This window comes from Cebus imitator, unplaced genomic scaffold (genome assembly GCF_001604975.1).
Source record: "Cebus imitator isolate Cc_AM_T3 unplaced genomic scaffold, Cebus_imitator-1.0 Scaffold449, whole genome shotgun sequence".
Taxonomy (NCBI): domain Eukaryota; kingdom Metazoa; phylum Chordata; class Mammalia; order Primates; family Cebidae; genus Cebus; species Cebus imitator.
In genome coordinates this window covers 1320868-1346470 of record NW_016107764.1, presented here as the reverse complement: position 1 = coordinate 1346470, position 25603 = coordinate 1320868, and the positions used below count along the sequence as shown (strand labels likewise).

Sequence of the window (25603 nt, the reverse complement as noted above, 5' to 3'; positions counted from 1 at the left end):
CGGGAGGAGGGGCCCCCTTCTGGGCCAGCTGGTGGGGGGGCTAGGCGTGTCCACAGATGCTCCCCATGACCCCACCCCGACAGACGAAACCCAGGCCTGGGGACAGGAAGTGCCCCAGCAATGAAGAGGGGACCCAGAACTGTGCCTACCCCAGGGCAGAGGCAGGAGCAGAGGAGGGCAGGGCCCCTGGTGGGCAGGAAGGAGGTGGGGGCACCGAGAGGGAGGCTCCCTCTATCCCTGGGCGTCCTGTCCCCCACAGGCATTTCCACCGTGTCAGACTGTTCGTAAGAATCGCTGGGTTCATGCTGTCCCTCCTGAACATGACTCAAGGTACAACGGGAGCCCAGCGTGTTCCCACTGAGGAGCCCAAGAGCAGTATGAGGCTCACGTGCTGAGAAGCTTTGGGAGGGAGCCGGGAGCACCAGCACTTGGGGTTCCCTGAATGTCCCCAGAGCCCCAGGGAGAGGGGACGTCTTGGGAGCCACACCGCTGGCCTCAGGAGGCCCAGGGCCAGGCAGGAGCTGCAGGGCCCACCTGGCCTCCTGGCCTGGGAATGAGGGGACAGCAGGGCCAGGCAGGGAATTTCACCCCAACAGCGAGGGCTGGGCCAGGGCACCGGGCTGCACAGAGGAAGGGCACACAGACAGGATGTGGGTTTTTAATTCTTTTTATTGAAGAAAAGAAAAGGAGAGAAAAAATAGATTCCCCCCTGCTTCTTCCTGGAGGGGGCTCAGTCCTGCCCCTGGGGGCCTCGAGGGTGGGAGAGCTGTGCTCTCCACCTGGTCTAGGAGGGGCCTGGGGCCCCGGAAGGGGTGGGGGGCTGGCTGCTTCCCAAGGGATGGGGGTGTTTAAAAAACGGTGCCAGGCCGGCCGGGCCAAGCAGGCTGGTCCTCCGCAGCAGGAGCTCAGGCGGGCATCCTGGGACGCTGGCTGCACCGGGCCTGTCCATGGCCCACAGCTGCCCGCCCACCTGCCCGCTGGGCCTCGCCCGAGGAGGGCAGAGTCCGAGGCACCTTTGGCCTCCGATGCCCTGTGCCCGCTGGCCGGGCCGCCTCCTGTCCTGTATCTGGCTCTGGTCCCAGCACTGCGGGCCCTGTGCCTGGCCGCTGTCCGAGCGCCCTGAGGCCGGGGCGCGGGCCTGGCCCGCCGCCCGCGAGCGTGTCTGTGCCCGTCTGCGGCAGGCGCGGGCGGAGCGGCATCCCTCCATGCCCAGTGTGTGGCCGCCGCCCACCCGCTCAGACCTCAGTCTGGAGGTCAATGATGTCCTGGCCCACCAGCGGGATCGTGGCGCCTGACCGCTCCCACTCCACGCTGCGAAGCTCCAGGGGTGAGGGCTGCAGAGGCTCCAGCTCCTTCTTCACCCACGTGGGCGTCCCGTGGGCTTTCCGGAGACTCTCCCAGGGCCGCTTGTTGGGTGTCTGCTGCTTTTCTGGCTGCTGGGTGGCCCGGTGGTGCAGGAGGGACGGGGCCCGGAGGGAGAGCCAGGAGCAGGCAGACACGAATCAGTGAGGAAGGGACGGGAGGCAGGGGACAGGGGACAGGGGACAGGGGAGGCTGGCAGGGGAAGGGCCCAGAACAGAGCGGGGCGGTGGCAGATGCAGACTTTCCCCAGCCTTGGCAGAGGCTGCAACCCCCACGATCGGGTCAGGCTAAGGGGTCCCTGCCAGGAGGTCAGCCTGGAGGCACCACCCCAATCTGGACCCACGGCCTCAGGAGCAGGCTTGTGACCGCTCAGCTCCAGCATGGCCATGGCCTCCAGACTCCAGCAGGGCAGGGTCAGGCCAGCCCTCAGGGACAGCCAAAGGAATGAATGAATGAATGGTGAGAGAGAGGATGAGTGGGCAGAGCCAGGGAAGAAGGGAGACAGTGGCCTGGCCTCAGGGCTCTCCCCGCCCTGCCCCCCGGCCCTCCAGACCTTGCTCTCCGGGCCCAGAACCTCCTTGTCCTTCTCCACCGCGTGCTGCAGCTTCCGGTTCAGGTCTTGGAACATGTCCTGGTGCCGCTTCCGGGTGTGCATGATCTTCTGCAGGGGCCTGGGCAATGAGTCCTGGGCCAGGAGGAGGCCACAGTCCCCACCACCCCCACCCCTGCCTCCCGGGGAGCCTCTGGCCATGGCAGGGGGCTTAGAGCACGTCCAGCCCCAAGTGTCTGGGGAGGGGACACCAGGACTCACCTCAAAGTCCAGCTCCGCATAGCGCGACTTCCGCCGCTGCAGGGAGAAGGAGTTCGTGACCATTCCCTGAGGGTCCCTAAAATCTCCTGACAAGTTCACGCCTCTCCCTGCCTGAGACTGAGGGCACCAGGGACCCACTCATCCCACGCCTGCCTTCAGGGGCCAGGCCGGACCTGGGGGACATGCCTGGGGGTGCAGTGGGTGCCCGCTGCTTCCCATGTAGGCTGCCCCTTCCGTGGAGACACTGAGGACCCAGGTGGGAGGTAAGGACAGAGGGCGGGGCTGCCAGGGCCACAGAGCAAGTCTGAGGCCCCAATGGCAGTGATGGGCTGGAGGGCGTGTCCCAGGCCACTCCCTTCCTGCATCAGTCTGAGGTCTCTGAGAGTCAGGTGAACCGGCAGAAGCCCTGGCCCTCCCACTCTCCCAGCTCAGATGGGCTGCCTGCCCCCAGGGCCCTCCCCCACCTGAGGCAGCTCCCTCAGCCATGCGCTTGGCGTCAGGGGGCAGCACCAGGGCTGGGCTGGGGTGTGCAGCTCGCCTGCCCGGGAGACACTCCCCAGGGTCAAGGAGACCAGAACTCGGGGCTACATGGCTGGGTCCCCTGACAGAGAACTCAGGGGCTCAGGGCAGCATCGCCAGAGACCAAGAGCCAGGTGGTGGGAGCGTATCGTGTGGGAGGGCTGCCTCTGAAACCACATCCCGCAGGTCGAGGGAGCCCGGCTCAGTGGCAGGCTCCAGGCAGACCCAGGCAGGGCATGAGGCCAGCTTGTCCCAGGCTGGATTAGTGACTGTGCTAGGTGCAGGCCCCGCTCCGTAGGTCCAGACTGTGGGTCCCCGAGCCCCTTTGAAATGGGGTGAGACCACCCTGCCAGGCCTAGAGTGGGGGCCACATAACACAAGCTCAGCATTTGTGCTACAAGCTCACGGTCACGGGGCCCAGCAGGGTTGGGGGTGGGGGTGCCACTGGGAGGTGGAGCCTGGCACAGCCCAGCCCGCTGATGGCCTGGGGTCCCACCCAGCAAGGGCAGCCTGGCTGCTGCAGCCGGTCCTCGCCGGGTGGCGTGCGGCCCACCCCTGCCCCCCTCACCTCCAGCGAGCTCACGGACAAGGTGGTGACATTCTCGTTCTTGGTGCTGGGACCTGCACTGGGTCCCGGATGGGCCGCGGGCTCCCCGGGCTCCCCCAGGCTGGGGGGTGTCGGCTCCAGACTTGGTGGCGGGGGCAGGGGCTGTTGGGGAGGCGGGGGTGGAGGCGGTGGGGGTGGCGGGGGCTGGGTGGTGGGGGCCTCGGGGGGCCCGCTGCCGGGGGGCTGGCGTGAGGGTGGGCTTCGGGCAGGGAGGCTGGCGTCAGGCGCCGTGCTGAGGTGGATGAGGCGGGTCTGCGGCATCTGGTCGATGTGGATGCTGTACTTGGTCTCCTCCTTGGGCTTGGGCCGCAGCGTGGCCGTGGCCGTGGGCAGGATCACGTAGCTCGTGTCCAGAGCCTTCTCCTGGGCCCGGCTCAGCTCCGAGTCCAGCTTCTTGAAGATGTCCCCGTCACCGACGAAGGAGGACTTCGGCGCCTTGTCCCTCTTGAGGGTCAGCGAGTGGTTGGGGAAGTCGGGCAGGGGCCCGCCGGGGTAGCGGGGCGAGCCGTGGAGGTGCAGCTTGGACACGTTGGCCGGCAGGCTGTTGAAGTTGGTGGGCGGTCCCTTGGCGTGGGCCAGCTTCAGCTTCTCCTCCTCTGGCAGGGACGGCCGCTTCAGTGTGCCCGTGATGGTGGCAGTGCGGCAGGCCGCGATGTCCTTGTTGAGCACTGCATGCGCCGCGGGGAGACAGGTGTGGGGGTGAGGACGGTGGGGGATGGTCCCGGCGGGAGAGGGGCCCCAGTCTGACCTGCGAGGCCACCACCTCCTTGGGGACCCCGGCCAGGTCCCATTGGTTCCTGATCTGAGGGCAGGTGCCACCTACCCGTACGTGGCGCTATGGTCCCTAGGGTTCCTACGTCCTCAGATGAGGCTGCCAGGCAGGGTGGCCCTCTCTGCCGGCCCCCAAGAAGACAAATGGTTGTCACCCACACACTGCCCTCCCCAGCGCTGAAAAGAGCGGGCGAGGGCGGCCTCGAGCCCAGAAGCACAGGGACACGGCAGAACGGTCTGTTCTTGTGACAGCCCAGCCGGCCCTGCAGTGCTCCCAACACCCACGGCCCTGAGCCTGGTGCGATCAGGGGCCGAGTGGGGGTCCCAGCGGTACTGAGTGCAGCTGTGAGGCCCTGGCCTCCCTCACAACCCTTCCTGCATCGCTGCCTCAGGGCCACGGGCCTTTCCCTGCCCCCCACTCCGTCCTGGGGGCCTCCTGGTCCCTGGAGAGACCCCACACCCAGACACCTCTTGCTTCTATCTCTGCTCAACTGCAGTGGCCCAACCACCCGGATCTCCAGTTTGCCCCCCGACCTCCTGCCAGTGAATCTGGCCCCCACTTGCTGGCGGAGAGCCCCAAGGTGACCCCAGCCCAGCCACCTGCCCTCTACCAGAGGGGTGCCTGCCCTCCATACCCCTTCTCTCTCCAAGTCCCAGTCTCCAAACATCCAGACCCCGGGGCCCTTCCTGGGAAGCCTGGCCTGCCCCTGTGCCCTGCCCTGTGCAGGCTGGCAGATGGGTGCCCCTCACCACTAGCAGCCCTGGGTGCCTGTGTTCACCAGCTGCTCCCTTTAGCCACCTCGCCAGCCACACAGGCCCCAGGGTCACCCACGTCCCCTGAGCTGCCTAGCCAGGGGTCACTCACTCTGCCAAACACATCCCTCCCGTTCCCCTCAGAGCCCATCAGGCCACGCTCCTGGGGCTGTCCTGTCTGCCACCTCTGACAGCAACACCCCCTGCCCACCTTCAGCCCCACCCCTCCCCTCATCCCCACCCAAGAGCGGCCCATCATCATCCCCACCAGCTCCCACGCCCCACCCAGAGGGCCCTGGTGTTCTCAGGACGCATGCCCCCAAGGCCACCCCACCCCACACACACCCCGAGGCTCCAACCTCCCTCGCACCTCCCGCTTTGCTCCTCACACGGCAGAACGAGCGCCCGGCAGGTGAGGAGTCTGCGCGCCTCCCTCCCATGTGCCCAGCTTGGGGCAGAATAAAAGCCAAGCTCCCCCCAGGCCCAGGCCCCGCACTGGCGCCCCGTGCACCCTCCCTCTCCAAGGAAGCTCCTGGGTGCTCAGCACCAGCTGCTCATGGTGCATCCACCAGCTGCACGCGATCCAGAAGGTGCCGCAGCCAAGGTATGAATGAGAAGGAGTCAGGGGGCCGAGAGAGACCCACACACACCAAAGCCACTAAGGTCCCAAGCACTGGGGTCACCTCTACGGGAGGTCATGGGGCTGGATACAGGAAATCTCAAGGGGGCAGAAGGCACTTTTTGTCCAGCTCCCATTCAGCCCAGCCCTGATGTCACCTCCTCCGGGAAGCCCTCCAGGGGCCCAAATGGCAGCAGCACACATTCCCCATCTGGGGCTGTCCCAGCTCCTCTGCCAGGGCTGTCTCTAGAGAAGGTGCTCCTCAAATATCTAAATGACCAGAGGGAGCATGGTCCACTGGCCTCTCCACAGCCCCGAAAGCCACCGCCTGGCACTGCCTCAGGACCTGGTTCACTCAACAGTGACAGGGACAGAAATAGACCCTTGCAGTCTGATGCTTGGGGCTGGGTGGTGGAGCTTCCGTTATTGAGCAGTCAGCCTCTTTTTGCACTTGGTTCCAGGAACCTCAGCACTGGCCTCGGGCTCCATGGCGGGTCCTTCTCCCTGCCTTCCTCTTGCTGCCCACTGTCCCCCTAGCTTGAAAGCTCCACCCACTTCTGCCCCTGCTGGGACTGGCAATGAGGAAATGAAGGTGGCACAGAACACATGTGCTGGAGGGGGGCAGGCAGGAGGGGGGGCGGGCAGAAGGTGGGTGGGGGAGGGGCAGTAAAGGTGGGGCTGTGCTCCTCACTGGGGCCAGGACGGAGGGAGAAGAGATGCCAGGTGGGCAGGCGAGGCAGCCAGGGGCTTCACAGGCACCTGAGCAGGGGAGTCCTGGAGGCTTCTGATCGTGCTCCACGGACCCTCCTTTGGCCTCAGAGAGTAGGTGGGGTGAGAGGGACAGAGGCCAAGGTCGCTGCCCCAGCTGGATCACCTGGGCAGGTCCCCTGGGTCCCAGTGGGCCTGACAGTAAGGCTGGGTGTGGGTGGGAGTGGCAGGGGTGGACCGGATGGGTGATATGGGTGATGCAGAAACAGAGGCATGGTGTGGGGACGTGCAGGGGGCCGGGCCGGCACTGTCCTCTCACCTGTGGGGCGCTCACCTGATCTACAGGCCAGGTCCACGTCCTTCTCAAAGTCGGTCTGTAGGACAGAGACAGCAGGACCCCGTGAGCGCCTCCCTCGGAGCGGGGGTGTGTGCGCGTGCGCAGAGCACTCAGGAGGGCCACGGTGGAACCCCACCCACACCCACAGCCCAGGGCCCGTGTGGGTGACCGTGCCTCCCTATGCACTTGCCTGTGTACATGCGTTTGTATCTCTGGGTGGATGTGTGTGAGGGTCAGGATGCGCGTGTGTTTACAGATACGTCTATGTAAGTGGGTAAATTTGTGTCCCTGTGTTTACGTGTGGATTCGTGTTTGTGTTTGTAAAAGTGACAGAATGTGTCTGAGTGTTCTGTGCACGTGTGTTTCTGTGTGTAGCTCTGTTTGTGTGACACACACGTGTGCTCTCTCCAAGGCATCCGGAGAGCCGCTGACCTACTGCCTCCTCTGGCCGGTCCCTTCCCTGAGGCCTCAGGAACGGCCTTGGGCCTGGGGCACCAGAACTCTCCCCGCTGGCCCCCGCATCCCTCAAAGGGGGGCCCATGCCAGGGCCTGCCGAGGGAGAGGCAGTCGGGGGTGACTGAACATGGAATTCAGGGCCAAGGCTGGCAGCACCTACCACCCTCGAGCAGCCACACCAGGCTGGCACCTGGGGAGGCAGGAATGGGTGGCCCAGGCCTGCCTCAGGGAGCTCAGGACCTGCCCAGGCCTGGGGCTGTCCTTCTCCAGGGGCCCTGGGGCTCCAGGGGACAGGCCAGCCCTTCCCTGAAAACCTGGAGGTTCCTTCCCCACACGTGCAGGAGTCGGGTTGGCTGAAGACAACAAAATCTTCCCTCTGGGGTCAGTGGCCAGGCCAGGAGAAACACCGGGGAGGGGGAAGCCGTGTCCCAAAGTGACAAGGTAGTCGCTGGCGGACACCAGCTCCCTGCCCGATGGAGACACTGCGGCACAGAGCAGTGAGGGGCCTGCCTGGATGTCACCCAAGAGCCAAGGTGGCCGTCTCTCACCGAAGGACTGCACCCTCAACCGGGGCGGGACACGCCTTCTGCCCAGCCCCTGCCTGTGAGCCTCGAGAGTGCCGTTAGGTGGCTGGGCATCCCGAGGACCCAAGTCTGCGCCAGCCGTGCAGAGTTCACCGGGACTCGGCCTGGGCCCAAACGGGTGGCCCGATGGGGCAAGGGTCAGGGAGGACTCCCTGGAGGGGACGTGTAGGAGTGCTCAGGGTGGAGGCAGGTGTGCAGGACTCAGGGGCAGGGGCAAGACCAGCACAGCTGCAGGTCCAGCTCAGGACCAGGCCAGGGCTTGGATACTGTCCCGAGGCCTGGAGGGTGGACGGGGGGCCTGGCTCTACCCCCTGTGCCAGCCCTGGGTGCTGAGGCGGGTGGGGATGGGGGCAGAGCTGGAGACTAGAAGCAGCCCACCCTGGCCTGGCTGAGCCCCAGGGCAGGGAGGCAGAAGAAGGAACTGAGGCTGAGGTGTGGAGGTGGAGGTTCCATGAGGGGCTGTGGAGGGTCTTACACAGGAGCCCGCCCCTCGGGCCGCCCTCCCAGGGCCTGTGCATATCCTGGGAACTCTGTGCTGCAGAGGACAGACCATAGGCACATGCGGCAGGGCAGGGGGCAGGGGCGGGGAGGCGGTGTGTGCAGAGCACAGGGCTGAGGACATCAGGATGGGCAGGAGGAGGGCAGGGAGCCCAGAGAGAGGGTAGGCAGGATGGCCCGTGGCCACAAGGAAGGGAAGGCTCATCACCCCTGCAGGGGCTGAGACCCCGGCAGCACCTGTGAACGCCAGGGAAGCAGCAGGTGGGGACACGCAGGGTGCGAGCAGGGGATGGACAGGCTGAGTAGGACCCCCAGGTGGCAGCTAAGCAGGACAGCCCTGGGTGGGGGACAGAGGGCAATGAGGGTGGGCCTGGGACGTGTAAGGATGAGGCACCTAGAGACGAGGACTGGGACGCTCAGAGGTAATGTCCCACCAGACGGGCACTGCTGCCAGCAGGGCTGTGTGTGGGGTGGATGCCAGCCTCCGCTGAGACCCTCAAACTCATCAGCTCAGCTCTTCCCACCTGGAAACCCTAGACCAGGGGTTCCACTTGGCGAGCCTCAGCTTCCCCAACTGCACACTGGGTTCAGAGCTCTTCCCAACAGGGCTGCTGGGGCCTAGGGGAGCTTGGGGCACAGTAAGGTTCTGGAGGCATGGGGTGGGGGGGTACAAGGTGGGTGGGGCAGCCTGAGTCCCCAGGCCCCGAGTCCTACCATGAGCTGGGCATGGCCGTTCTGGAAGGAGCCCCCCGAGTCCCCGTTGCCCTCCTCCTGCCGGTCAACCACACGGCATTTCACAGCATCCTGGACCTGGGGAGGGAGAGCCGAGTACCTCAGTGGCAGCCACGCCCCACCCTGCACGCCCCCACCCTGCGCCAGCGCCAGATCAGATGAGCAGCATATGGAGGAGGAACGGGAGTCTTCGGAAAGGGCAGAGGCCCCTGGGCAGTGGTCTACGGGGTCATGACCCTCTGGGTGGAGAAGGGGAAACGAGACCCCGGGGAGGGAAGAGCCTGCCCCTCTCCTGTCTGAGATTCTCTCTACAGAGCTCCCAGCCCCTGAGAGCGGCTGCAGGCCCTGGGTCAGTCTGCCAGCAAGAACCTGCCCAGACCCGCAAGGGTGAAGATGTCCCGGGCCTGGCTGCGTCTCCGGCAGCCTCAACGCCGCTGCCTCCACCGAGCAGGGGGAGAGCCTGGCCCTCGCTGCCCTGCCCTGGGAGTGTCCACCGGGGGCGTGGGGTGCTGTGCCAGGGACCCTGAGATCTGCCCCTCCCCGTAGTCACCCCACTGGGAGCGACACACTCTGTCAAGGGGGTTTCGCCCTTCACGGGCACCCACTCTTCGGGGGGACAGTGGTGACGATGTCAGTGGGCTCCGTAGGAGGGACTGTACAGGAAGACCTACTCAGCGGCCAGCACACAGCTTATGGACAGGGAGCTTCAAGGAGGTAATCATTCCAGAATGCCAGCTGTCTCTCCCCTGAGGCTGGCAGCCACCTGCTGGCTGCTCTGGGCAGTGCACTGACACTCCGCTGGTCACAGTATCTAAAGGGAATCCTTGGTGGGGGAGGGGGGGTGGTGAAAGCACAAAGGCTTCCTGGAGGCGGTGTCCAAACAGAAGTTGGCAGAGGTGAAAAGAAGATAAGCTGGGGCTCCTGGCTTCCGGGCACCCACCTACCCACCCGCTCACCCACGGACCCGCAGCCCCGTTCCCTCACCCAGTGCTCTGCTTCATGCTGCTGGGCGCTGAGCACATCCAGCCCACCATCCTCTCACCAGGCAGATGGGGACCAAGGACCAGAAACAGCAAGAGAACCGTCTATGGCCACACAGCCAGTCAGAGGCAAGGCCAGGCCTGGAAGCCAGGGTCTCGGTGGTCTCTGACCTACGGACACCAGCTCAGGACTACAGGCCACCACTGCAGGTGTGCCTTTCTGCCAGCCTCTCCTCACGGGCCTGCCCCACAAACGCCTGCTGAGCACCTACTGTGTGCCTGGTCCCGCAGGCGGGTAGGGAAGTGCTCTGTGGGTATGCAGAGGAGCTGGGGCTCCCCAAGGCCTTCCGGGACCCTCTCCAGGAATGCCCAAGCCAGTCTCAGCCCAGGAGGCCCCGGCTTCATAGCCAGACGAGGGACTGACCTGCCCACTTGCAGGAGTGTCCCAGGTCACAGGGCCGGCCAGGCTGCCTGGCATGGCCTCCACCTGGCCCCGCCTCCTCAGCATGCCCTGCAGCCCTGGCCACCACCCCTGAGGCTGAGGGCCTGGGTAGGGCTGGAGGCCCCTTGCTACCAGGCCCAGGCGGGACCCCTTTCTGGGCAGGGACCCGAGGGTCCTGCAGCCCGGAGCCCACACACAGGGGCTGGGAGCTTGAGGGGGGCTTTGGGGAAGACTGGCCCTGGTGTCCACTGTGCCCACCTGCAATGGGAGCACGCCGGGTCCCCTCTTTCCCCCACCCCATGTGCGACCACATCTGAGGCCCCAGCGCCGGCCTCTGCTCCAGGCGGCCCCAGCTCGGCCTCCCTAGAGCTCCTCCTCCCCGCTGCCTCCTTTGCAGCTCCCGTGGCTGGTCAGTTGGCTGTTGGGGATTCGCTTAATTGTTTTAAAAATCTCTCGTTTCCGTCTTTTCTATTTTGTGACATTGCTTTTGTTTTCCTCCTACTGAGCTTGGAGTTGCTCTGGTTTTCATTTCCATGAGGTTCTCTTTGCTTTGGGGATGTTCCTTTTTCCTAGGCTGCTGCTGTTCTTTCACGGAAGCCAGGCGCTGGGGGCCAAGAGTGTGGCCTTCCAGAACCACCTGGGCTGAAGTCCCAGCCAGGGCGAGGAGCTCCGTGATGAGCTCCCTGGAGCTGTCCTGTCTGTGGAACAGAGCGGACGGTGCCTGCTTTAGGGGCTGTCATGAGAATCACTAACACTAGCCCATTGCTGGACAGGGCCCGGCCCACGTGGTGCTCACCAGGGTGAGCAGCCTCTCCCAGGTGAGGATAAGGAGGGGTTGGTGAGGTTTCTCCTCCCCGGGCTGCCTCGGTCCCCACGCTGCCTGGGGTTGGGCTGTTTTCCTGCCTGCCTGGTTGGGTTGAAGCTCCAACAGGAGCCCTGCTCTCCTCGTCAGGAGCTGCTGGGACATAAGTGTGGGGTGCTGCCTGACTGGTGGATGGCAGGGTGGGAGCCATTTCACTGGCAGACGTAGGAACTCCGGCTCCTCCTCCTCCTGTCTTTCCTTGAGGTCAAATTGCCTCCAGAGGGGTGTTCGCCCCTCCCCGCAGAGCTGTGGGCCTGGGAGGCCTGGGCGGACACGTGACCTGGCTCAGCACACCTACTGTTCCCTGGTTCCAGGCGGCATCTCCATCTTCAGCTGCACCAGCTGCCCAAGGCCAGAGCCCCTCTGATCACTTTGCCCAGAGAGTGAGGCCCAGGCCTGGGAGGCCAAGCAGGGCGGCCTCATCAGTCCAGGATGGGATGGAAATCGCCACGTAGGGCCTGGAACACCAGGCCTCCCATGCCTGAGCCTCCTGCAGCAGCCGGAGATCCCGGATAGGGGCGGGTCCCGCTCCTGCCACCCTCTGCCTGGCTCCCTGCTGTCAGCTTCCCTCGTGTTCTTCGTCCTTGGGAACCCTGTGGTTTTCAACAGTCCTCTGCCGTCTCTCCAGGAGCGGGAGGTGGCTGCCTGCTCCTGGGTATCCGCCCTCCTGGCGCCGATGTGGAAGTGGGCATCCCAGTCCACTGAGGTCACTGTGCATACTTCCCCCATCCCAGCCTCCACGAGATCATCCCCATCGGGCCGCCAGCCAGGTGGTAGCTGGGATGTGGTTTGGTGAAAACCTTCTAATGACATCTTCTGGAAAGGTCCAGAAAATGCCGGAAGCAGGAGTCTCCACTGCCCTGGAAGCTGTCTTCTTCAGCTGCCAGCTCCCTCGATCCTGTAGGTCCCTTGAGGATGGGAGCCCCTCATGCCTGTGTCCCCCATGCTGCCAGGACTGAACGGACGCAGGGCGTCCTCCGGAAGGTGCTGCACCGCCGGGCCGCTCCCAGCGAGTGGGATGGACACGCGCACCTGCAGGCCCTCTCTGTGACCACGGCGGCCCGCAGACGTGCTGGGGCCATTCACGCTGCACCTCCCCACAGTCTCCCTGCCGAGGCCCTCGGGGAAGGAGGCGGCCGCTCCACAGCCCCAGGACCCCGTGGAGGGCCCCGCAGGAGCCCGGCCCACGGAGCACGGAGGCCACCCACCCACCTCTCTGCGGAGGATGCAGTGCACCATGACGATGACGAAGCCCTCCAGCGAGTCGAAGACGGCGAAGAGGATCTGGAAGAGGGCGGAGCGGCGGTCGGTGACGGCGAGCACGGCCGACATCCAGGTCAGCGCCAGCAGCGGCAACACCACGCAGGAGCTCCACAGGGAGGCCCTGGGGATGGAGGGCGTCAGCGCTGCCGCCCCACCCTGCCCCCCGGGACACCCTGTCCCAAACCTGCATCTCCAGGCCTTGGTGGGGGCCACCCAGCCCCAAGTCCCCATCTCTGTCTCTGGGGGCCAGAGACAAGCAGCATGTCCTCTCTGGGGTGAGTCCCCCACCGCCCAGGCTGCGTCTGTGCCCTCTCTCCTCCCCAGGGCTCCCCCTCCTATCCCACCCTCTGCCCCTCCTCTCTCTTGAGCCCTTCCCCCAGGCTGAGGAGGAGTACAGTTGACACTGAGGTCCCAGCACCCCTCCCCAAGCCCAAGGGCTCTGAGGGGACCCAGGGACCCAGGGGGAAGGTCTGAGAGCTCTTTGGGGAAGACCCAGGTTCCTGACAGTCTAGGAGGTGATGGGGGAGGGGAGATAGGCTGGAGGGGGTGGGCTGTCTGGTGTGGGGTGGGGCAAGGAGGACGCCCTGGTCCAGGACCCTCAGATAGCCACTGGCCCCAGGCAAGGGCTCCAGCCCTAAAGGGCCGAGCAAGATGGCCATGGTGGGGAGGGGAAGGTGAAGCGCAGAACTCAGAAACCTGAAGGGAGAGAAGCTTGGGGGAATGAGGTAGAGGACAGACGGACGGACAAGGCCAGCAGGGGAGGATCAGAGAGACAGAGACAGACGGCAACAGACAGGCCGACGGGCGCTTCCTCCTCTTCCAGGTCCAGCTCCGCCCTGCCTCCTGAGCCCCAGCAGGCACCTGCCTGTGGACCCGTCCTGCTGCCTCTGCCCCAGTGCCGCCCCCTTTCCCAGGGGGTCCTCTAGGAGCCCCACCGCAGGCCTCACCCTGCCCCTGGGAGCAGTGAAGGCCTGGGCCCCTCCCCACACCCCCGCACTGGGTTCCACGTGTGGCCTCTGAGCCTGTGCTCTCGTCCTCACAGCGGGGACACTAAACTGCTTCCCAGGGCTGCGGGACACAGACAGAGCCAGCAGGGCCCGGCAGTGGTGAGGGCTTGGGAGGTGAGTCCTGTGCCTGCCCACAGGGACCCCACGCCCGCAGGACTCTCATCAGCACCAGTGGGGGCTGTGCCAGCTTCCCTTCTCCTCCCATCCTGCACAGGCTCACCACGAAGGCAAGGGAGCTGGGGGCCCAGGCGTGGGGTCGGAATGCCAGGCAGGAGCTGGCGTGCCAGGGCTGGCAGGAGAGACGCTAGAAGAACCTGAAGTCCACCAGGACAAGGACCCCCAAAACCGCACCCTGTGCTCCTCAGTCCTCTCCAGCGTGGCTCAGCCACCAATGCTGCCCCCAGCCCTACCTCGGGGCACTTGTGCAGGGCCCAACCCCCAAGGGACACCTCTGTCCTCATCTCCCGGGACCTCTCAGCAGGCACAGCCAGCCATGCCCACCTCTTGGACTCTCCTCCACGCAGCCCTCATCCCAGGCCTGGGCCTGCTTTTCTCCAGCGATGCCATCCAGGGATGATCTGCCTGGCCCCGGCCTCAGGCGTTACCACCTAGCCATGGCTGAGACACGGGCAGGCCCAGAGCCTGGAGCAGCACCGGGACGGAGGCTCCACACAGCCCATGCCTCCCAGCTGACAGGGAACGGTGGCCCCGGCCACGCACCGCTCCTGCTCTTGCACATAGGATGGGCGCTAACAGCGTCACAGGACTCCCTCTTCCTGTACAACCCCCCTCGCCCTCCCTGGCCCTGGAGAGCCTGCCCGATCCCCACCCCACCGCGCCTGGGAACTTAGGCGGCCGAGAGGCCTCCCTTGCCCAGGAAGGTGCCGCTCCTTCCCAGTCCAGGCTGCAGCAGCAGGCAGGGCCCCCAGCTGTCGCTCACTGATGTGTCCCTACACCTGGCACAGAGCCTGTGACTGCCATCGAAGTTCACATAGCCAAGGAATGGCTCTGACACAGAGCAGGAGCCCTCGGCTTGGGCCTCAGTTTCCCCCATGGCGGTAAGCTGGAGGGTCTCTCCTCCCTTCCAAGGCAGGTTTTCTTTGAGCAGGGACCCCGGACTCCTATCCTCACCCGAGTTCTGAGGGCGGAGGTGCAGGCCCGGCCCTCCCTCCCCACGGAGACGCACTGCCCGCCTCAGTCACCACCGCTGCTGCCCGAAAGGGCACTGGGTCTCCAGGCCTGACATTTACAGCCCGATCTGCTGCGGCTGGCAGGTGGCCCAGGGCCTGGGGACCAGTCCATGACTCCCACAACGCGGCCGCCTCTGCGGCTGGGAAATACTGCTGCAGGGAGCGGTGGGAAGGAACCAGAACGCCCGGGAGCCGCTGGGGGGAGGCCGGGAAGCGCCCAGCTGCAGGCGCCTGCTCCCGCCTGGAGACGCAGATGCCCGGGGGTGGGGGGAGAGGCTGAGTGACTCCCCAGGCAACATCCTCTGGCCCCCACTTCTCCCTGATGGAACGAGATGGGGCATATCCCACAGCCTCCGTCCCACGCCTGGGGTGGCACTCCCCATCCCTGCCGTTGAGATAAAGAAAGGGCAATGCTAGCACCAAGGAACTGGCACTTCCAGGGGCCTGGCAGGCCAGTGTGGATGCTGCCCCTGCTCCGGGCTCACCCTGCCCACCCAGGCTCGCCTTGCCCCCACCGGCATCTCACAGCGCCAGGGTCAAGAACCCTTTCTCCCACGGCTCCTAAAACTCTGGGCCCCTAGTTCCTGGCTCAGGGAACAAAGCAGAAGGGGGTGGGGTTCAAGTCTGGGGATACAGCCCTCACCCTGGACTGAGGGACGCAGAGTATGGACAAGATGACCCCTCAGGCTGGGAACTCTAGGCCAACAGGCCCCACCCACCCGAGCCCACAGCGCCCTGCCCTACACACAGTCCCTGAGGCTGCCCCTGACCCTGAACCTGTCCTTAGCTGTTCCCTTGGCCCTGGCTGCCTCTTGCTCTCAGGAACACATGCATACACAGACACACACACTCACCTATAAACACACTCCCACATACACAATGCTCACATGCTCACACACACACACGCACATGCCTATACACAGACACACACGCTCACCTATAAACACACTCCCACATACACAATGCTCACATGCTCACACACACACACGCACATGCCTATACACAGACACACACACTCACCTATAAACACACTCCCACATACACAATGCTCACATGCTCACACACACACACGCACATGCCTACACACAGACACACACACTCACCTATAAACACACTCCCACATACACAACGCTCACATGCTCACACACACACACGCACATGCCTGGTCACATATACACACTCATACATACACACACACATTCACACTTACAAAATACCAGATCGAACTCACACACAAATGCACACTCACACATACACCAAGTTCCACTCATACATGCATACACGCACACACACCAGGGTGCACTCACACACACATGTACACTCATGTACACACACCAAATTCACACACACACACCAGGGTGCACTCACACACATGCACACACACACCAGGCTGCACTCACACACGCACACACACACCAGGCTTCACTCACACACACGTACACTCGTACACACACCAAATTCACACACATACAAACACCAGGGTGCACTCACACACATGCACACACACACCAGGCTGCACTCACCAAATTCACACACATACAAACACCAGGGTGCACTCACACACATGCACACACACACCAGGCTGCACTCACACACACATGTACCCTCATGTACATGCACCAAATTCACACACATACACCAGGGTGCACTCTCACACATGCACAAACACACCAGGCTGCACTCACACACACATGCACACACACACCAGGGTATACTCACACACACGTGCACACACACACACCAGGCTGCACTCACACGCACACTCATACACAGGTTGCACTCACACACATGTACGCTTGCACACAGGCACCATCCAGGCATGTTCTCACACATGCACACACACTTGCACACTGGCATCAGAGGCAGCATCAGCAGCAGAGGACTCCACACTTGGCGCACTTCAGGGCATGCCCAAGGGGATGCTGGGTGGCTGGATGCAAGTGACACTAAAAGGTTGAAAGGAAAGCAAGTGCTCTCACGTGGGCACACACACGTACACACTTGGCCATGCTCTCTCCCACACAAATGTACACTCACGGACACATACACACACTCATACGCACACACCTGGTTATACACATGCACAATCATGCTTTCACACCCCTGGTCATGCTCTCTCCCACACGGGTTGACACTCATGTACTCACATATGGACACACACACCTGGTTACACTTGCATGCATACATGCACACACGCCCAGTGGCACACATGCACACTCACACATGCACAGCCTTGATCCTGCCCTTTCCCACACGGATGCACACTCATGGACACACATATGGACACACCTGGTTACACTCGTGCAAACATGCACACAGTGAGTGGCACGCACGCACGCACACACACACACCTGGCCATGCTATCCCATGCGTGCTCACGTGCACTCACAGGCTCATGCACTCACAGGGAGGGAGGCTTCCCATCAGGCAGGCCAGGGCCAGTCTCCTCACCCCACCACAGAGCTGCGGGGGTGCCTAGGGCGCAGACCCCTGCCCAGGCATCAGTGGTCCGGGGCTCCATGGCCAGCAGCACCAGGGGTGGTGGTGGGGGTTCCGATCCAGAACCAACAAACCTCGGCTTGCCGCCCGCCACACACTCGGGCCCTGGAGGGACGGGACTGACCACGCTCCTTTCCAACTGCAGCCCGGCCACAGCTGCACTCTGCCTGCACCCAGGCCCGGCCCCACACCCTGCACCCGCCGTGCCCTGTGCCACCAGGCCTAGAGCGGGCCTGCGGGGAGGACGGATGGAGGAGCTGGGGGCAGTGGGGGGGACGGGAGTGGCCTAGAAACCCAGAGTGCACGGCAGAAAAGGAAGAAATGAAAGATAAACATAAAACAAACAAAAGGTGACTGAGAGAGCGCAGAGCCCCAAGGGTGGGCCCAGGAGGGAGGTGGCAGCGGAGGCACTAACATGGCGTTACTGGTGGCGTCAGAGGTGGCGTCGGCGGCAGAGAGGACTCCACACTCGGCACACTTGAGGGCGCGCCCGAGGGGGTGCCGGGGTGGCTGACTGCAAGTGAAGTTACGGCTGAAACGAAAGCAGGCGCTCTGCGCTGGGAGCCCAGGCGGGAGGGGCGGGGCGGCAGCAGGAGGAGCCAGCCACTCCGGAGCCCAGCCCGGCCCGAGAGGGATGGTCCTGGGGCTCTCAGCCGCCTCACAAACTCAGGCCTGGGGTGTGGGCACTGTGGCGGCAGAGCCATGGGCTGCACGTGGCAGGCGTGGGGGAAGGCAGCACCGGGTCCCTGCGCTGTGCTCAGCTGAGGGTGGACTCTGCCTCCATCTGCACAAAGCGGCAAACTACCCAGAGGAAGGTCTCTGTGCCTTCCTCACCCCTTCCTGTGTGTCTTCGAGGGAGCTGGCCTGGCAGGGACCTCGTGCAGGTCCTCGTGGCATGTGTATGCCCACATGTGTGCCCATGTGTGTGGGTGCGTGCACACAGACCAGTGTACTTGCTGCCCCTCCACCCCCACCCCAGCCCCTCCCTGTGTGGGCAGCAAAACCTACACGGCAGCACAGGCAAGCCCGGGAGTGCTCCTGGGAATGTGTACCTAACGCAGCAGGCCTGCTGCACACACAGGCAATGGGGAAAGAGTGCGGGCTGCCTGGGCTTGGCTCTAGCGTGTGCGCAAGCCCAGCTCCACCAGGGACTCACCCTCCCTAAACCTCCATTTGCTCAGCGGTAAGAACCACAGAACCTGCCACAGTGCTATTCCAAGAAGCACACAAAACATGTGCACCGAGTCAGTACGAGATCAAGGCTGCATGGTTAAAATGGTCAGGTCGAGGCAGGCAGTATTACACCCCGAATACAGCCCTGGGGACCTCTTCTGAGTGTGACCACCGTCTCCGGAGCAGTGTGGGACAGGTGGGGCACGGTTGTAGAGAAGGCTGCTCCAGCCTCCACTTCCCAGGCCTGGAGACAAAGCGTCAGGACTCCCATCCTGAATGACAGACCCCAGGGCCACCACGTGCACTCGGCATTGAAGGCCAGCTCGGCTGCTTCCGAACCAGGACCAGAACCCACAGGCACCCAACGGGAAAGCTTCCTGAAGCTTCTTTCACTGAGGACAGCAAGAGAAGCCAGGAAGAGACAGGAAGAGAGAGAGAGACAGAAAGACCGAGCATCCAAGCAAGACTGGCACAGAGGGGAGGGGCCACGCAGACACCAGCTGGGGCTGGACAACAGAGCAGCAGGCAGAGGTGAGGAGTGGGGGCCGGAGGGGGCGGGAGGACAGAGGGGCTTGTCCACCCTAGTCAGCTCCCCACGCTCTGCAGCTTCCCCTCTGTGCCCAGGGCCCTGACCCTGACAGGTGGGCGCAGCCACACATCCCCAGCGCCTCCGCCCTGCTCCCATGCCCTGCCCAGTGGCTGTGCTGAGAGCAGTCCCTGAGCTTGGACTCCCCGGAGGGAGGAGCATGCGCTCCACCTTTTGCCTGAACTGTCCTCCCCACGATGGAGGTCCCACAAGGACAGGGAGTCCCTGCATGGAGAGGCAACATCCTCCCCCCAGCCACACAGCAAGGCTTGTGGCGGGGGCGTGGGAGGCCAGAGACTCCAGTGCCAGCCTTGGGGGCGTCCTCCCGACGCCCTGAAAGCCCGGCAGAGGCGGTGTCCCTGCACAATCAGTTTCACAGCTTCCGAGGACTTTACGGGGCCCAGCCTGCCCCAGGTCAGAGGGAGACGCTGTGGCACAGTGGGGTGCAGGGGCTGGCGGAGCCTGAGGGGCCTCTGCACTCGGCACCTCCGTTTCCCCACTGCTCTGGGATCCCTGGCCCTGCAGTCTGATTGGGTGTGGAGCATCCTCCAACCCCCGGGAGCCCGGGGCTGGGTGGACTCTGGGTCTTGCGCTCCGGGGGGGTGAGGAGCCGCGTGGCCCCGGTCCTACCCTGCCCGCTCCTTCAGCTTCTTGTCCGTGATGCCATCTTTGGACACCAGCCTGTTGAACACCAGGATCCCAATGACCATGTTCACCTGCGGGGAAGAGAAAGCTGGGAGTGTGGGGGGGGGCCGCCACGGGCCGCGGGCTGACCTTGGCTGGACCAACACCCGCTACGCCGACCACGACCCCTACCCCGCCCGGGGTCACCTCCGGTGCCTCCATCATAGGAACGCCAGCACCCAATGGGCGTCAGGTGACCTCCAGTCCCGCTGCCACCATGCAGAGCCCTCCCGCGTGTCACCGCACCGTCGGCCCTCCGCTCTGGTCCTTGCATCCCTTCCTCCAGGGAGCTCCCCACCCACAAGGACTGGAATCCCTTGCCAGCCTGCAGCTGGAACTAAGGAACACCCCTAATCCTGGCTCTCCCAGGGCCACATGCCTCCTGCCTCTCTGCTCTGGGCAGGCCGCCTCCTCTCCCTAGACTTCCTTCCCGATCTCCGCCTCCTATTCCCATCAGACTAACTGCCCGCCCCGTAAGGGCCCTGGCCGGACTCCTGCACCAGGGGACTCTTGCTGGGCTCCAGCATGAGTCTCCCATGCCTGCCGTGTCCAGGTCCAGGCTGCCACTCAAGACAACAGCTGCTCCCAGAGCGCCTCCGGTAAGCCACCGGCCCTGAGCATCCTGGGTCTCCCCGTCTCCTGGCCCCCTCTGCTGGGGGGAAGGAGGGTTCTCAGCTCATACTCCCCCACTGCCAGAGGGTCCCTGACCCTCCTCCTGCATTCCCGCTCTGTAGACAAGACCCCGCCGGGCAAGGCCTGACTTCCTCAGGCCCAGGTTCCAGCAACTGGAGGCTGGAGAGCCCAGGACTCCAGGGACCCCATGTCCAGAGGACCAGGGTGGTGGACGGTGTTGCTCCCAGCCCAGGGCTCCCGACCGTACACCTAGCCTGCCTTCCACAATGGATGCAGAGTGGACGGACGCCCACAGCCCTGGCCAGCCTGATGGGCGGCGGCCTCTCTCCCGGGTAGCCTAGTTTTCTGATGTGGCTGGAGCAGAAAGACAGGATGGGCGCCAGCAATGGGACACTGCCTGCGTCAGGCTCTGCCCAGACTGCACCACGTGGCCCCGAGAACAGGAGGGGCCACTGGGGTGCAGGTCCCACAGCCCTCAGGGTCAGCCATCTTCCCGACACATCCTGGGGAGAGAAGTACGGGCGTGGGGCTGCTGTCTCTGTCCCCTTTCCCCCAACCTCCATCCCCAGGTCCCTGGGGCACCGCCCTGCTGGCACTGAGCCCAGCCCTGGACAGGTACCGCACGCCTGCCCCTCCTGTCTCCCACCTGGGGGAAGGAGTAAAGGAGGTGGGATTCCACAGCCAGGATTGTGGAGAGGGGTCTGGGGCTGCCCAGGGATGGCGCCCACTGCCCCTCCAACCCTCACTGGGCTCTCTGCAGGGCTAGTGCCACCAGCCTGTGCCCAAGTCTCACTAGGAGGCGTGTGGTCCTGCAGAGACAGTCAAGAGGCAAGAGTGACCGGACATGGACGGCCCCTCCTGGGGCAAGACAGGAGGGCAGGGAGGGTGGGTGTGAGCCCTGGAGCTCTGCCCGAGTACAGGGGCAGGGGCTGGCTGAGCAGGCTCACAGCTGGACCCAGTAGAGACCAGTGACCCCAGGCAGGTCCCTCAGGCTGCTGCAGCTCACCTGTGACTCGGGGACGGTGACCCTGCCTGACACTTGCCACAGTCTTGCCTTCCTCCACACGAAGGTGGGAGGAGAGCGGGAAGGAAAGTCCAAGGACCACACAGGGCAGGTCCTCACTGGCACCCCCAAGGGGGGAAAGAAGCCCCAGCCTCATGTCTGGTGCTCTGGGGCCAGACACCCATGACCCAGGTCCAGCCTGCAGCTCCCGGCTACCTGCATCCTCCGTCCGTCCCCAGCTTCCTCCCACACCACTCACTCACCACACCTGTGTGGACCTCCTGGCAGGTACACAGCTGGTGCCCACTAATCAGGCTAGCTGAGACTCACAGGTGTGGAAGCTCACTATCCTGGTCTGGGCCCTGCACTGCATGCCGAGCACAGGTCAGAGTGGGGCTGTGGGCACCCAGCCCCTGGTGATCAGGGCCCCCCTGAAGGGACAGCGGGTGCACGACCCAGGGCAGGAGAGAGCACTGAGGCCCAGGAGGCAGGTGGGGGGCCCAGCTGGGGTCACGGGAGGGGGGCCCGGGCAGGTCAGTACCAGCACGACGGCGGCGGCCGGTCCCACGAAGGCATAGAGCAGTCCCCCCTCCAGGGAGAGCCAGCAGCTGGGGAGGAGACAGGCCGTCAGCGCCGCCCCGCATGCAGAGGAGTGTGCAGAGGGGCGCTGCTGGCCTCCCAGGAGTAGGGGAGGTGAGCTGGGAAGCGGCAGAAGGAAACTAGCACTCATCAAGCGCCTTCTGCAGGGGCGCATCACACCCACCCGTTAGTCTTAGAAGCCTCGGGAGCCCCCAGGCAGCCGTTGTCACCCCCATTTTACAGATGGGGACCAGAGTGGGGGACCCACCTGCTTAGAGCCACACAGCAGGAGGACCAGGCTGGCGGGACAAAGGTCACCTGACTGTCCCTCCTTACCCTTCTCTTGGGGTCTCTGGCCGACCCTCCTTCCTGACGTGACGCTCAAATGCTGGGCTGGGTCCCGGGCCCACAGGCTCAGGGCCTGCAGCCTGAGCACCTGGTCCTGCGCTCACACATCTGCCCTGGGCCCTCCCTGCCGCCCACCCAGGCAGCAGCCCCGCATTCCCCAGCTCTCCGGACACCACCCATGGCGCCCACAGAAATCGCAAACCCAGTAAAGACAGTTCCCTCTACCCTAAGCATCTACCCCATGTCGTCTGTCAAACAAACTCCTCTTCATCCTTCAGAACCCCACTTCTATGTCCCCATCCTCTCCTAATCACTCCCTGACTCCAGCAGGCTACGTATCTGCCTCTGTCGTCTCTGGAGACTGTGTTTGGATTCCCCTCTCAGCACTCGCCCCTGGGCCCTCAGCTCTGTCCACTCCCTACCGCCACTCTGATAGGGTAGTGCTCCAGGGCCCGCCACATCCTGTGCCCCGGGGCTCCATAGTGAGCCAGGTGGGCTCTGACGCTCCCACTCAGCTGGCATCCATCACCTCCTCCTGCCTCTCACTCACCCCTCCCCTGCTTCCCTGCAGCCACTCCCTCCCCCCAAGCCTCGGTTCTCCTCCCCCACCCCAGTTCTTCTGCCCATCCCGAGCCCCAGACCCTCTCTCCCTACCTTGGCTCCACACTGCCTCTAGGATGACCCCAAACTTCCTGGCTTGGCACTTAAGGCCCCAAGGACCTGGCCCAGTTGACCCTTCAGAGCCTTGTGACGTCATCTGTGACATAAGCCCCCAACCCTGGCCTGCCGGCCACAAGCCTGCTGTGGGGGTGTGCCCAGAGCTCTTGCATCTCAAACAGCCCTCCCTCTCACCAGCACTGTGCAGAGGTGGGCTCCCCCCTGAGCAGATGGGGAAACTGAGACTCAGAGTGGCTAATGGACCTGTCCAACTGACAGAGGAGGAGGTCCTGATGGCCCGATTTCCTTCAATGCTGCTGCCCACTGCTCGCTGCCAGGGAGAAGCTGGCTGACCAACGGGGAAGGGCTGCCCAAAGGGGCTCAGCCTCCAGCCCCTGGGGCCCCACCCTCCCTGAGCCTCTGTGAGATGGTCAGCACCACACAGAGGGAGGACACAGCTGGCCCTTGCCTTCCAGGGAGGCAGAAGGCTCTGGGTGTCCATGTGGCCATCCACCACACCCCCAATCCCCAACTCACTAGTTCATGGTGCTGTACCCTTTGGCCTTGGTGAATCCCACGGAAATGGCCACAACCAGCGCGGGGAGCCCTGGAGAAGGAGCAGAGACACAGCGTTGACCCCATCCAAGCCCCGGCCAGACTCCACCTTCTCCCAGCCCTGCCTTGGAGGCTGGGGGCCAGGCGGGCACTTCTGAAGCCAACAGAGAATGGGGCTGAGCATGAGACGGGGCAGAAGGTGAACAAGGCGAGGGCCCTTGGAGCTGGGTGCCAGGCGGACCAATGAGCAGAGAACACACGGGGCGCCAGGCACATGTGACTCACAGAAAAACCAGGAATCGTCTTTCTGTGAATGTATGTCCCAAGCAGTGCACTGGACGCACTTGTGCTAGAAACGTTTTCATTATCTAGACATGAAAAGGGACTGGGTGTCCCACGCTTTATCTGGCAGCTCCATGGAGAAATGAGGGCCCAGAGGGAGAAGCCCACCCAAGCAGCCGCCGAGGCCCCAGGGGTCCACAGGGGACGGGGAGAGGAGGGGCTGCCAGGGCAGAACAAGCAGCAGGGCCAGGAGGCAGGATGCCCGCCTGGGAGGGTCAGGGAGGCCACCGCTCACCCCAGCCCAGACAGAGGAAGCGCTTTCGGATGAGGCGGTTCCGGAGGTGGCCCGTCACAGCCATGTAGGACTGCCAGGCCTCGGTGAGCACCCAGCAGAAGGAGGACAGGAAGAAGAAGTGCAGGAAGGCGGCCACCAGCGTGCACACCACCTGCGGGGGGCCAAGGGCGGGGCAGGCTGGGCAGGTGCTCCCTGGCTCCACGCCCGCGCCCACTGAGTGCCCATCTGCAGCTGGAGGCCCAGCACCCAGCACCCGAGCCAGGACCCGAACAGATCCCCAGGCAGAAAGCAATGCAGAGGTCCCTGCCCTGGTCCCTGTCCTGAGATGGGCTGTTGACCCTCTAAGCCCCCCTGGGACAAAGAGACCCTCCCTCCCCATCTTCCTCAGCACCATTCACAGCCACACCAAATGCTAAGCCAGGGGCCGTCTCAAAAGTCCAGGTGCCTGCCCATGCATTCAGGAGGGGCTGAGCCCAAGGCCCAGGGAGGGTAAGTCACACCCCAAGGACACCCAGCAAGTCACAGACAACCTCACCCACCCCGCAGCCCTGAGCTTTGCCGCAACACGTGCAGGCCCTGGGACCAGGCCTCCTCCGTCTCACTGCAGGCCTTCTGGCTTCATCCTCTCCCCTACATTTCCAGGGTGGCCCCTTTCGGAAGCAGAGGCCCCCACCCGAAGGCCACACCTGCCACATTTAGTAGGAAGGGGAGTCCGGGGAGGGCAGGCAGGAGCCCACCATGAGCTATCAGCTTCAAGGCTGGCAAGGGTGGGGGTAAGAGGGTGGACCATGGGAGCCTCTGTCACCACAGTGTCACTTGTCTTTGGTGCCACTCCCTAGTCCTGAGGCAGCACGAGCTGAGGCCGTGTCCACTGCCCACAAGGGCCTGGGTGGGCTCATCCTGAAGGGTCAGCCCAGCAGAGATGCTGGGACACAAGCTGCCCTTCTCTGCCAGCTGACCAGCCTCCGACAGTCCCCTCCAGCCACAGCGGAGGGCGGGGCACTCCCTGCAGCTGGGGCAGCCTCCTCCTGCAACTCCCCCCACGCCCTCTGCCTGCCTGAGTTTCCCAGGGATCCCACGGCCCAGGCCCCTCATAGGGTCCGTCCTCACTCCACCTGAGCGTCCTGGGAGTGCACAGCAGGACGCCAGGCTCCCTACCTTGTTGCGGGTCTGGGTCTGCCCAATGAGGATGAGGGCATTGGAGGAGATGATGGACAGGCAGAAGTTGATGAGGATGACAGACCGTTCCGAGCGGATGTACCTGTGGGAGAGTGTGAGGGCCCAGAGTCACCACCCAACAGAACCCCATCTGCACACGGACTGTTGTCCTGTGGCCTGCACCAAGGCCAGGGTCCCACCCCGCTTCCTGCAGTCATTGTCACCAACAGCACCATCACCACCATCACCACCATCATCATACAATCATTGCCACCGTCACTATTATGAATGCAACTGTCACCACCCTCACAATCACTGCCACCAACAACACCAACACCACCATCATCACACAACCATCACCACCACACCACCATCATCACAAAATCATTACCACCATCACCATTACCAACACAACCATCACCACATCACTATCACTACCATCACCACCACCACACCACCATCATTACCATCACCACGCCACCATCATCACATAATCATTACCACCATCACCACTACCAACACAACCATCACCACCACCACTATCACTACCACCACCAACACCACACCATCACCATCATTACCATCACCACGCCACCATCATCACATAATCATTACCACCATCACCACTACCAACACAACCATCACCACCA

At 63.9% G+C, this 25603-nt stretch overlaps 1 protein-coding gene across 7 annotated transcripts in view; it reads right to left on the bottom strand.

The window, feature by feature from the left end:
- Positions 1 to 651: 651 nt before the first annotated feature.
- Positions 652 to 25603, bottom strand: part of ADGRB1 (adhesion G protein-coupled receptor B1) — a 98871-nt gene continuing 73919 nt past the window's right edge. For 3 of the 7 annotated variants that reach the window (XM_017511464.2, XM_017511468.2, XM_017511465.2), the window contains exons 20-31: positions 24954 to 25056; positions 23796 to 23946; positions 23201 to 23270; positions 21621 to 21687; positions 19390 to 19475; positions 12254 to 12425; positions 8740 to 8835; positions 6470 to 6524; positions 3261 to 3967; positions 2174 to 2209; positions 1916 to 2023; positions 652 to 1436 (exon numbers count right to left, since the gene is read on the bottom strand). In XM_017511464.2, coding sequence (XP_017366953.1) covers positions 1236 to 1436; positions 1916 to 2023; positions 2174 to 2209; positions 3261 to 3967; positions 6470 to 6524; positions 8740 to 8835; positions 12254 to 12425; positions 19390 to 19475; positions 21621 to 21687; positions 23201 to 23270; positions 23796 to 23946; positions 24954 to 25056 — 1852 coding nt within the window. In that variant the 3' untranslated portion in view covers positions 652 to 1235. The remainder of the gene's footprint in view (positions 1437 to 1915; positions 2024 to 2173; positions 2210 to 3260; positions 3968 to 6469; positions 6525 to 8739; positions 8836 to 12253; positions 12426 to 19389; positions 19476 to 21620; positions 21688 to 23200; positions 23271 to 23795; positions 23947 to 24953; positions 25057 to 25603) is intronic. The other 4 variants (XM_017511470.2, XM_017511471.2, XM_017511467.2 and 1 more) reach the window with 3 other exon arrangements.